This window comes from Petromyzon marinus, chromosome 43 (assembly GCF_048934315.1).
Source record: "Petromyzon marinus isolate PM22_M1 ecotype Great Lakes invasive population chromosome 43, UKy_Petmar_22M1.pri1.0, whole genome shotgun sequence".
Lineage (NCBI taxonomy): Eukaryota > Metazoa > Chordata > Hyperoartia > Petromyzontiformes > Petromyzontidae > Petromyzon > Petromyzon marinus.
Window position 1 is genome coordinate 17549257 of NC_133709.1, and position 12986 is coordinate 17562242.

The 12986-nt window shown below is 46.3% G+C and overlaps 1 protein-coding gene across 2 annotated transcripts in view; it reads right to left on the reverse strand.

Moving 5' to 3' along the window:
• Positions 1–12986, reverse strand: part of LOC116957810 (uncharacterized) — a 39974-nt gene that overhangs the window by 10983 nt on the left and 16005 nt on the right. For both annotated transcript variants that reach the window (XM_032980197.2, XM_032980196.2), the window contains exons 8-10: positions 2227–2666; positions 1306–1418; positions 288–561 (exon numbers count right to left, since the gene is read on the reverse strand). In XM_032980197.2, the coding sequence (XP_032836088.1) occupies positions 288–561; positions 1306–1418; positions 2227–2666 (827 nt within the window). The remainder of the gene's footprint in view (positions 1–287; positions 562–1305; positions 1419–2226; positions 2667–12986) is intronic.

Here is a 12986-nt window from a genome sequence, read left to right on the forward strand (position 1 = left end):
GATGTTTGTCCACGCAGTCAACATACACGGAGCTGTGCCCAACTGCTCACTCTGCTGTCGTACAAACAAGGTGGTTATCGCGCTGCCCTCTGAACTCAGCGACCCGAGTTCAATTCCCGGCTGTGTCTAAACATCGGTCCTGGGCCCTTCACCAACGCTGACCCAAAATATTGACCAGCGTGGTGTGGTTGGTCAAACAGCTACCGTGACCGCGATGGCACGGGGTGGCGGTTATCCAGCAGTGGACTGGCAAAGGAAGGGCTCTACAGCGGATGAGGCTAGCATACCGGCTGCGGGGCCCTCGCGGCCGCTGCTCGGCGTTGTAGGTGTCCAGCAAGCTGCCTGTTGGACAGGGCGCCTGTCCGCTTGGGGGGGCGTCACGATTGCGCCGCTGCCGTCGTCGTTGTACCGCCCTATTGCACCGCCGTGCCTCAGCAGCACGCTCTCGTTCACAAAGGTGCAGTCCACGCTCAGGTCCTCCGGGCCACGATTGTCGTCGTTGTCGCTGTCTCCATCTCTCACACCTGATGCACTTCCGCCAAAACGGGGGCTTCTTTGAGCCTTGAAGATCGAAAAGTGCAATATTCAGGTGTCCTTCGATTCACAAAAAGGGATGTGTCCATGAAAAAACATTACGATGAAAAAGGAGAGTTTGTGAATCGGAATGGCTTTCCCCATTAATTTGGTACTAAAAGTTAGGAATGTGTTTCGGACAGTCATTGCAACTCTACTCCTAACCTAAAAAGATGCAAATATATACACTTGTATCAGTCAGAATATGTATTGATAATGCAGGAGGAATCCAATGAGCGTTATGGCAACAAACAGACCTACACACGATAGGAGTGAAAAGTATAGGAAAGGTAAGCAAATCACTTAATGAGGTACCCACACTTTACCACACCACGCACGACCTGTCGTCGATCGACCGTGCCGTAACCCATTTACCATGTACCGGTAGGTGGACAGAGGCGGGTGGGCGGGCGGTGGAGACAAGGGGAGGTTACAACAATACAAAAAAACTAAATCACTTTTCATAGTAAAAAAAATGGAAAGAACGTAAATATTACAACGATCAAATAATTAATTCGAAATAAAAATAATTCACCTTTCCAGGAATGACTGGAAAGGCGACGTGAAGGCGGTTTGGTGACGCAGCCTACCGGGTGGCTTCTCGCCCGACGATCTCATGGCGCGAGTGTGACTGCAGCGAAGTTTCGTCCACGCGGAAGTTCCGTTGCGTCAATTTAGCAGCGTCCATAAAATTGTCAAGTGCGTTCACGGGAGACCTCGCGCTGCGTCTACCTGTGCCGTCGGGCTGTCCTCCTCATGCTGGGAGAGGCAAGCGTAGGGGTCAATGTGCCACGGCATCATTTCGGCCCCATCGGTATCTGCCGCCGGAGTAGCAGTTGCGGCGCCTGGCACAAGCGAGCCACATACAGAGCGAAGCACGGATGTCAAATACAGGGGGAGGGGGTGGGAGGCACGGATGTCAAATACAGGGGGAGGGGGTGGGGGTTACACTAAACATGCCATACAGAGACCACGCACAGGCCACATGCAACACAGGCCACACAATATGGCAAGACCAAAATGGCAACACAACTTTTAGCTAAAGTTGAATTAATATTGGGTCATCTTAAACATTTATAGTGACTCCCTCCACCTCCCCTCCGCAGATGGATAGATCAAATGCATGAATACTTTCAACCTTAGTAGCGAAGTTATTAACTACTATATTTATTTTACCAGGGTAAGGCCCAATGAGCAATATCGCTTGGTTTCAGAAGCGACCTGGCCACAGATGATAGCTCAATGAAGTGGCTTATCGCGTGGAAATTTATAGCAGCCAAATTCTAAAACCGCGTGATTTTGATTGTAAATGTGGACGGATAACCTGGAGGATCCGGAGAAAAATCCACACGACCACGGGGAGAGAGAGACATTGCAAACTCCAAATATACAGCAGGCGTCAAGGTCGGGATCAAACCCCACAACATCCTGCATACCAGGCGAGGTAGTTAACATCTCCTAGCCACCATGATGATGCGAGAGACACCGCAAACTCCAAATATACAGCAGGTGTCAGAGTCGGGATCGGACCCACGACCTCCTGTATACCAGGCGAGGTAGTTAACATCTCTCCACTGTTGCGTTCCACCGCAAAGCATTAATAACTAAACCCCCTACTCCCCCACCCATGGCGCTCGAGCAGACGTCCCGTACCCAAGGAGGTGAGCACGGACGCGGCCCCTCGCACTTCCAGCGAGGGGGAGGTCCCAGTTGCCACTGGGCTCCCCGAGGCTCGCCGCCTCGGCTCTCCCTGTTCGTCGCTCGTTGCCCGCCGCTGCCCCCTCCGCCACCACACCGCCTCTGCAGCTGGGATCTTCCAATCGGCGAAGTCTCGCATCACGCCGGGGACTGCGTCGGGTGGCGTGGTCCCCACGTCTTGCGCATCCTCGGTCGAAGCGACGGTGGAAGGCCCCGGTGGTGCAGGCAGCTCGTGGCTTGGCAGCTTGCGGCCCAGCAGCGACGGCGAGTCCACGTCAGTCTCCGCGGAGGCCGGGTCGGGCGAGGTCGGTGTTGCCGCCTGAAGCGACCCGTGGTGCAGAGGCACCAATAGCCCCGTGTGTCCGCACGCCCTGGGGGGCTTGCGTCCACAACGGCTGAGAAGAGAAGTTACTAATCAGCTGCGTTGGGTGGTGGCGAGTTAACAATACATTTATATTTATGCGATCTAACCCAAAATAACCTTAATTATATTCCTACCCAGGCTTGCTAGGAGGCCGCACATCAAAGTTGAGGACTCCACCTGTTACATCTGTATGGGATAGTGTTTCTCCCTCGCATTGGGGGATCTCTCCGGATGCTCCAGTTTCCACTCACAGGTAAACACTCATTAACCCTTTCCCATTTAATCGATTCCAATCAGAATCCATGGTAAAAGGCCATGTGGTAGGGGCATGTGGCACAGTTTGGTGCCAGCTATAGTAGAGTGTGGCAGTGGTGCTGCTACCACGTGCCCCCCCAATGATCCGATCGAAATCCCTAATTTCGATTGGATCATTGGGGTTTATTAGTAACTAGCGGTAAGTACCCGGTGTTGCCCGGGCGAAAAAGACAGACACACACATCGACTTACACACTTTCAATGTACTTGAGTTTAACAGAAGAAGCAAGGAACAGTAATATTAATTGTCCGCACATCAACATTATGATTGTAATATTTGGCAGGTGATTATTAAAGAAATAGGTTTCTATCAACGTGATTTGACACAATAACAAATATATCAACGCAGAGCAAGTTATTAATACATTATTAGTTGTGAGCACACAAACGAAAATATGTGAATATTTGCAAGGTGATTATTAAAATACCAGGTTTCTGTGTACATAAGTTGAGCGAAAGAAGCAAGGAATAAAAAATTAGTTGTCTGCACGCAAACTTTATTAATGTACATTCATTGTGTCTTTCGGTAAAGTCACGTAGATATAAAAATAATGAAAAGTGTAAAAAATATCACACAATACCATACAAGAAAAACAACCGCCATTCGGCACTAAGTGGCGGTGACGTCACCACAACGCTTGTGGCAGGATATGTCCACCTTGAGGCCACGTGAAGTGTCGAACACCCGCTGGCAGGTGACAGGGCAGACCCAGATGCGACAGGTCGACTGACTGAGACGACTGGCTGATGCACCACCTGTGCCCCCTACTGTGCCAACTTGCTGTGCTTTAGCCACCCGGCGCTCCGCCCGTTGTTGTGAGCGTCGCTCCTCCGCCCTCCGTTGTTGCTGGAGGATGACTGGCTCCAACTGGCCAGTAGCGTCCTTCACGGGCCTCCTCCACAGAGGCCAATCTTGACAGCACTGGTAGCAGTCATCGGCAAGTCCACTCAGCTCCACATCCTCCTGTACCACATCACTCCATCTCTTCTGTAGCCCGTGCCGTGCCCGTTTAGCCCCCGCAATCCAGCCGAACAAAAGCTGTTTAGTCATGCGGTGGCTGGGTATGCGGTTTACATGGCCCAACCAACGCAGCCTTGCCTGCCGGAGGAGCTCACTGATGGGACTTTGTCCACATCTTTAAAGGATTTGTGAGCTCCTCACACAATCCAGCCTGGTTAGACCCAGGATGGATCGTAGGCAGGCCAGCCTAAATGTTTCTAACCGGCGAAGATGTTCCATTAGGGGGGTCCATGTTTCGCAAGCGTAGAGAAGGGAGGGAATGACTTTGGCCGAGAAGACCTAAAGCTTTGTGCAGAGCGACAGACCAGGTAGCTTCCACAAAGCGTTATGCATCCGATGAAAAGATATTGCCGCTCAACTGATTCGGAGTGAGACCTCTGCTGTTAAACCGGAGCCGGTCATGAGCACACTGCCCAGGTATGGGCAACTCTCCACTCTCTTCACAATCGCCCCATCAGCAATTGGGAGTTGTGGGGGTGGAGTGTCCGATGGTACAAAATACCCAGGCAGGTGCATAGTTTTGGTGGGGCTGATGGCAAGGTCCCACCTCTTAGTGGCAAGTTCCAGGTTCAGCAGCAGCGCCTCCAACTCCTCGTCTGAGTGAGCAACAATTACCAGATCATCGGCATACAGAACATGGTTGAGCAATAGGGAGCCATATCTTGACCGCACCCGGGCATCGATCAGCCCCCCATTGTATCTGTACCAAATGGAAATTCTTCCGGTACAGCTATTGAAAGCTTCACGAACTACGCGGTCAAAATAGATCTTAATTAATGTGGGAGCCAGAGGACATCCCTGTCGCACCCCAAGGTGTACAGGGAATGGCTCTGACTCCAGGCCACGTAGTTTTACCCGGGCTCGCTCACCATCATGATAATGATCGTGAGCAGAGGGTCAGGGACTCCGAAAGCAGGAAGAATAACCCAGAGCCCAGCCCTACTGATGGTATCATAGGCCTTGACCAGGTCAATAAAGCAGAGATGTAGGTCTTGTTAGAATTCCCTACACCTCAGCTGTAGCAGACGGACAGAAAATATGGCATCTGTGCAGAAACGCCCTTTCCTAAAACCGCATTAAAACCGCACAATATGATACACACCATGCTATACACACAAAACTGTAGACACAATACCATACACACCATGCTTTACACACGAGACCATGCACACAATACCATACACAGCATGCTATAGACACAATAGCATAGACACAATACCATACACACAATGCTATGCACACAACAGAAAACACACAATAGCATACACAATACTGTAAACACCCGACTATACACACCATGGTATACACACAATAGCATACATAGCATGGTACACAAACAATACCAAACACACAACACTGTGTGTATGGTATTGTGTGTATGGTATCATGTGTAAAGCATGGTGTGTATGGTATTGTGTGTATACCATGGTGTGTATGGTATTGTGTGTATGATAGTGCGTGTATAGCATGGTGTGCATGGTACTGTGTGAATAGCATGGTGTGTATGGTAGTGTATATGGTATCGTGCGATTTGTATGGTGTGTATGGCATTGTGATAAATGCAAAAATAATTGATATGTTTGTAGTTACGTGACGTAACAGAAAGAGGCAAAGAATATGAAATCCTGCAGTCACGAAAGCTTCAAGTGAAGATAAGTAATGTAATAATAGGAAGGTGATAATTGCAAAAACAGGTGTATTTTAACGTGAGTTCACACAATAATAAAGAAGATATTTTAACGTGAGTTCACACAATAATAAATATCAAAGTAATGGCCAAGTTAGAAACCCAAAAAAATAGTTGATGAGCACACAAACCAAAATAATAGAATATATACCAAGGTGAATAATAAAATAAAAGTTTTGTAAGTACGTGATTGTAGCGTAAGAAGCAAGGATATTGTAGTTACCATAGTTGTGGTAAAGCCTAGTCTCGTGCGGAGCCCCCATCCTGGAGGTGGCACGTTGCCAGGCTGGGGGCTGGGCCGCTACCCCCGCACCCCTCCCACCATCCCCCGCCCATGCAACACTAATGCTATTTAAGCACTATAATTTAACTATCTACGGACTCTGTAGTATAAACTGCATGCATCGTGTTGGGGGGGGGGGGGCAAAGAGGACATAACACTGTGAAGAAATACCCACAGCGTTATGTGTATACTCTTTGGTTCTATTCGGTAAAGTCACGTAGGTAAAACAAATGAAAATAAATTGAAATAAAATGAAAGAAACAATTAAAACACGACGTTTCGGAGGCAATGCAAGCTTCCGTCTTCAGGTGGGACCAGTCACAACAAAATCGCTGCACCAAGTGGTGAGGTTCTGGGAACCTCGAGCTTAAATACAGGTTGAGGGGGGGGGTGTGGGAGGGGCCATGTAGGGGACTTTAGTGGAGTGTGGAGCTGAGTTAATCCGTCTTTTGTTGTGTAGATGGGTCATTGTGTGTGTGTAATATAAACGGGAAAAAATGAAGAAGATCGTCGAGGATGTGCTGTACGGGGGCAGTAGAAAAAAGGAAATAGAAAGGTTCGGAAAGAATATGTTTGGTATACCACTGCTTGAAGTTGCTGTTAGAAATTAGTTAACGTTTGGTATGATTTAAAACGTCTTTCCAGTGGTTGCTTAATTTGAAACCATCCTCTCGGTTGAAGTTATGCCTGTGTTTGTATATCTGAATGGCTTCGTGGACAAATCTTTGTTGATAACCTGTAGGTTTACAAAGAACCTTGGTATCGGAAAAGACAATCTCATGGTCACCCCCATAGCGTTGTAACAATGATCAGCCACAGCAGAAGAATTTGTTCTGCCGTGTTTCAAATCTGATTTGTGCTCGCGAATTCGGTCAGAGCTATGTCCATAATAAAGGTTTTTGGGTTAGATCGCGTTATTTATAAATGTGTTGTAACCCTCCACCACCCGACACGGCCAATCAGCAAAAAAAAGTGTCACGTTGACAAAAGACAAATAATTCACTACTTTAGCCCACCGGTGTGTTGAAGAGTGAATCCACAATATTTACAGTTTGAGTACAACGTTTCGCTGGTAATTACATCCAGCATCATGGGCAATTTGCCAGAATGGCTTTATAAATAACGCGATCTAACCCAAAAACCTTTATTATGAATAATATTGGTCGCGAAAGCCTACGTGTTAAACAGAGATATGTCGTTTCGTCTCCCCGATATAGCAGTCACCACAGGTACAGTTCAATTTGTAAACTCCGGGGTACTGTAAGTCAGGGATGACATCCTTTACGGATGGGATCAGATCACGTATTTTGTGTACTGTATTGAACCGGACTTGGATCTTGTGTTTATTTAGAATTTTGGAAATCTTTTTAGTAACGCCTATGTATGGTAGTGTGATGATTTTGACCGGAGTATCAAGTGGTTGTTTCTGTATGGTAGGAGAAACAGCTTGGCGTATGGTACGGTCAGAGTATCCGTTCCTCCTGAGGGCCAGCCGTACCAAATTTATGTGTATATTTATTGCATGTAAAATGCGTCAAAGAAAATGTTCCCCTCAGCCCCACCGAACGCGTATCACTTGGCAGGGTCTACCCCCCCCCACCCACTGAATGCATGTGAGTTGGTACGGTTGATGTCTCACAAAAATATAAATAAATATAGCAACATCTCACAAAATAGCTAACTTAACTAATTTAAAGGTGACGGACGTGGTAAAGGAATGCCAAGCACGGGGCTTACGGCATGGTACCTGGCTAATTTTTTTTACGTAAACCCCACCATTTGAGAGTCAAATCCCTCGCAAGCGCGTAAACACACACAGACCGACAAACAGACAAAAAATTACATTTATATATAAAAAATAAATCGGCATTTTGCAACCCACCACTGCCACTGTGTAGCATATTATTATTTGCCAGTGACTCTATGAGATGATAGGACAATAGTCTGAGTCCATAATTGGCAATAAGTAACGGCAAAGCAGTTATAAGTTCCTCAGAATTGTGCGCAGTTGCGTATACAGTACACGACTTCCCTGAAGGCATACCTTCAGTGAGCGCGATGCCGATCACACGGTTCGAATTCGACCCTCAATCGATGGCTGCGCCATTGGCGCACACGCGTCGAATAAAAAGCAAGGGACAAGTCCTTATTTACTAACAACTCCTATCATTTTTCATTGCTGGAGGGGTTGCCCCCCTACCTGAAAATGCTGGCTCCGCCATTGGCCGCTATGGTTCTGTGGCGAGTACAGTGCAATGTGTTTAAAAACAGCGGTGCTACGCCTCTCTAAATAAAATTAATACTGTAAACCACTCGCGCGTTCTGAGATTCGGCGGTGAACGAGAAATCCACCCTGCAACCTGCAACGGGAAAGGGTTAATTGGCCAAAAACACCTTCAGAGCTTGGCCAATCGTTGGCACCGGCTCATCATGTGGTTACCTAACTAAGAGCTCCCTGCAGCAAAAAAAGGGTGTTGTACTCGCTTTCCAGCAGTGCATCACCGCTCCCCCCAAACCCCAGGCAGCATAACAAAAGGCGGCTTAACTTAGCCCTACCCTCCCCACCCACGTCCCTTCCTGGCTCCTCCCCCCCCCTTAACCTGTATATAATCCCGGGTATTCCAGAGCCGTTTCATTTGATACAGCAAATTTTTACTGTCTCTGTACCACCTGAAGACGGAAGCTTGTGTTGCCTCCGAAACGTCGTGTTTTAATTTAGTTGTTTTTTCTTTCTTTTATTTTAACCTACGTGACTTTACCGAAAAAACCAAAGAGTATGAATACTTGCAGTCACGAATGCTTCATATCTAGGTTACCTAACTGTTGGTCTGCAGTTCCTCCTCAGGGCACCTCTGCATCGTTCTCTCTAGTCTCTCTCTACAAGAGTGAGTGAATAATATGGCGGAGCATTCCAAGTAAACAATATTTGTCCACCAAGAGGTAAGGAGGGAGGAAATACGGACAGGGAGGCAGAGAGAGAGAAAGGAGGGGGGGGGGGCGGAGAGATGAACAGAAGCTTAAAAAGGAAATACGGTTGGAGGGGGGGAGGGGCCAGAGCGAGAGCGGCAGCTCAAACACGCACATCTTACACATACAAAACGGCAGCTCAAAAAAGGACCACCTCTTGTAAATACAAAACGGCAGCTCAAAAAATGACCACCTCTTGTAAATACAAAACGGCAGCTCAAAAAAGGGCACATGTTACACATAATTACAACGGTAACTTCCCCGTAGGAGTGTGATAATAAAGTATTAAAACTTTCGTGACTGCGTAAAATTACTCATTGGTTTTTTCGGTAAAGTCACGTATGTAGAAATACGATAAAATTATATTAAAGCAAAAAACAATCACGACGTTTCGATCACAACGCAAGCGATCTTCATCAGGTGTCAAGAACAAATCACGGAGGTAAATACAGTTGTCCCTCACTATAACGCGGTTCACCTTTCGCGGCCTCGCTGTTTCGCGTATTTTTTTTAGTGTAATTTTGCATGCTTTTTTTTCCTGCGTACAGTATGAACGCACATTGTGTTCGGCGTCCTGATTGGCTACGGGAGAACTGCACATGTGTTCTGCGTCCTGATTAGCTAAGGGAGTACAGAATGCGTTCGGCTAGCCAGATTTACATAAATGTTCAATCGCTAGCAGTGTGACTCTGAAGTGCTGTATGTTTGCAAGTTTTCTACCCGAAAAAAACCCATAATGTCGATGAAACAAACTGCAAGGAAAAAGGCACCTGCAGTCGCACCCAAAAGGCAGAGGAAGATGCTAACCATCGCAGAAAAAGTTGGACTTCTGGACATGCTAAAGGAAGGTAGACGTTACGCGGTTCGTTACATAAAGAAGGAGGAAAATAACATAAGGACGACGGCAGCAATAAGTTTTAACAGGGATGCAAAAAGGTTTGTAACTGTCCGCAACAAGACCATTGTAAGGATGGAGTCTGCTTTAGCTCTGTGGATCAGTGACAGCAGGAAAAAGAACATTCCGCTGGACACCAACATCATCCGCACAAAAGCTAAAAAACTTTATGAAACCTTTGCTGACAGCGAGGAGCAAGATGATGCGGAGCCCGGGTCATCAAAGAGTGCTTTTCACGCAGAACCAAGCCCATTTAATGCCAGCAAGGGCTGGTTTGACAAAATCCAGCAACGCTTTGGACTTAAAAGTGTTTCTCTACATGGAGAGGCCGCCTCTGCAAATACCGCTGGAGCAGAGGCATACGTGAACAAATGTAAAGTGATCATCGAAGGGGGATATAAGCCTGATCAAGTTTTTAATATGGATGAGACAGGCTTATTTTGGAAACGAATGCCCTCTCGCACCTTTATAATGCAGGACGAAGCCAAAGCCTCTGGATTTAAAGCCCAAAAAGATCGTGTGACTCTGGTTATGTGTGGAAATGCTGCGGGCTTTATGATAAAACCAGGGCTTATTTATAGGTCAAAAAATCCGAGAGCCCTAAAAAACAAAAATAAGAATGCGTTGCCCGTTTACTGGATGCACATTGCAAAGGCTTGGATGACAAAAGTGCTCAATCTGGATTGGTTCCAACATTATTTCATTCCGGAAGTCAAGCGTTACTTGAGAGGAAAAGGACTAGATTTTAAAGTGCTTCTGCTCGTGGACAAGGCCGGAGGCCACGCTGATGATTTGTCGTATGATGGTGTGCAAATTGAATTTCTCCCGCCAAACACCACATCGCTGATTCAGCCCTTGGACCAAGGCATCATCCTCGCTTTCAAAGCGCTCTATACGCGCAACACCCTGCAGCATCTTGTTGAGGCTATGGACTCGGATCAAGATTTCTCACTAAAGGCCTACTGGCGTGAATACACGATTGCATCATGTCTCCAAAATATTCAGAGGGCCATTCATGAGATGAAAACTGAAACTTTAAATGTCTGCTGGAAAAAACTGTGGCCAGAGGCAGTGCACAACCCCACCGGATGCTCTCTTGATGAGATCCATCACTCTGCGGTAGATACAGCTGTGAATCTGGCTAAACAGCTTGGGGGAGATGGCTTTAATGATATGACTCTCGATGACATTAATGCCCTGATTGATGCCCACTCACAACCGCTGACTGATGAAGACCTGGCAGAGATGACAAAGCCACCAAGTGAGGATGATGGAGAAGAGGAAGAAGAGGACACAAGTGTTGATAAAGAGGAGGAGGATGGACTAACACTTGATCGCTTGGCGACCATGGTGAGAATGGCCACTGAACGTCAGAGAGCTGCACAAGAATGGGACCCTTTGATGTTCCGTTCATTACAGTTCTCAAATATAATCAAAGGTGGCATGTCTGTTTATAAGAATCTTCTGGCCCAGAAGAAAAAACAGTGCCAACAACTACCCATAACTATGTTCTGCACTCGGAAAAAAACACCTGCACCAAGGCCTTCAGAGGAAAAAGACGTTACAGCGGAGCGGCGCCAGGACAAAGAGGCACCTTCAGAGGAACTGTGAAATACGCGAGTTACTGGTAATATTTCGATTTAAAGCTTTCGTGACTGCAATGATTCATCTTCTTTGGTTCTTTCGGTAAAGTCACGTAGAATGAGAATAAAATAATAAAATTTATTTTATCAATTTATTATTTTATTCTCATTCTACGTGACTTTACCGAAAGAACCAAAGAAGATTACTGGTAATAATTTCTTATGTGTCAAACCTCGTAGATTGATCATTAAAATTAAATTTGTTAAAAATGTTTGGGCTTGAAAACAGGTTTTGATCTTTGGTTTAATTTACTAATTTTGTACTTATTTTTTTAAATCTGTGAAAGTTTGAACTTTGAGAGTGTTTAAATAAGAGAGAAATGTGAGAAAATGTTAATCCCTGTCTGAGAAAAGTGTATAAAAGTGTGTGGTTAGGGGTTTTACGGCCTTGAAACATATATAATTGTAAAAAATAAAGCTGATTACTTCGCGGATTTCGTCTATTGCGGGTTATTTTTAGAACGTATCCCCCGCGATAAACGAGGGACCACTGTACAACAAAAAGATGGGAGACGAGAATTCAACAAACCTGAAAAAACATTATGTGAAGCACATCCAGTCAGGCCCACAACACAGTTAGGCACTTCCTGGCAGACCACGAATTTCAGAAGAGTGTTAAATTTCGTGTTCAACCTTTGGATTGCACATACCAGCATAGATAGAATGAAAAATATGAGGTACACGGTCAGTAGAAATACATATACAAGTCCACCAAGAGGTAAGGAGGGAGGAAAGACGGATAGGGAGGCAGAGAGAGAGAGGGGGGGCCGGAGGGATGAGCAGAAGCTTAAATAGGAAACACGGTTGGAGGGGGGGAGGGGCCAGAGCGAGAGCGGCAGCACAAACACGCACATCTTACACATACAAAACGGCAGCTCAAAAAGGACCACCTCTTGTAAATACAAAACGGCAGCTCAATAAATGGCCACTCATGTAAATACAAAACGGCAGCTCAAAAAAGGGCACATCTTACACATAATTACAACGGTAACTTCCCCGTAGAAGTGTGATAATAAAGTATTAAAAAGCTTTCGTGACTGCATAAAATTCTACATACGTGACTTTACCGAAAAAAAACAATGAGTAATGCAGTCACGAAAGCTTTAATACTTTATTATCACACTTCTACGGGGAAGTGACCGCTGTAATTAGGTGTAAGATGTGCCCTTTTTTGAGCTGCCGTTTTGTATTTACAAGAGGTGGTCCTTTTTTGAGCTGCCGTTTTGTATGTGTAAGATGTGCGTGTTTGAGCTGCCGCTCTCGCTCTGGCCCCTCCCCCCCTCCAACCGTATTTCCTATTTAAGCTTCTGTTCATCCCTCCACCCCCCCCCCCCCCCACTCTCTCTGCCTCCCTATCCGTCTTTCCTCCCTCCTTACCTCTTGGTGGACTTGTATATGTATTTCTACTGACCGTGTACCTCGTATTTTTCATTCTATCTATGCTGGTATGTGCAATCCAAAGGTTGAACACGAAATTTAACACTTCTGAAATTCGTGGTCCGCCAGGAAGTGTCTAACTGTGTTGTTGGCCTGACTGGAT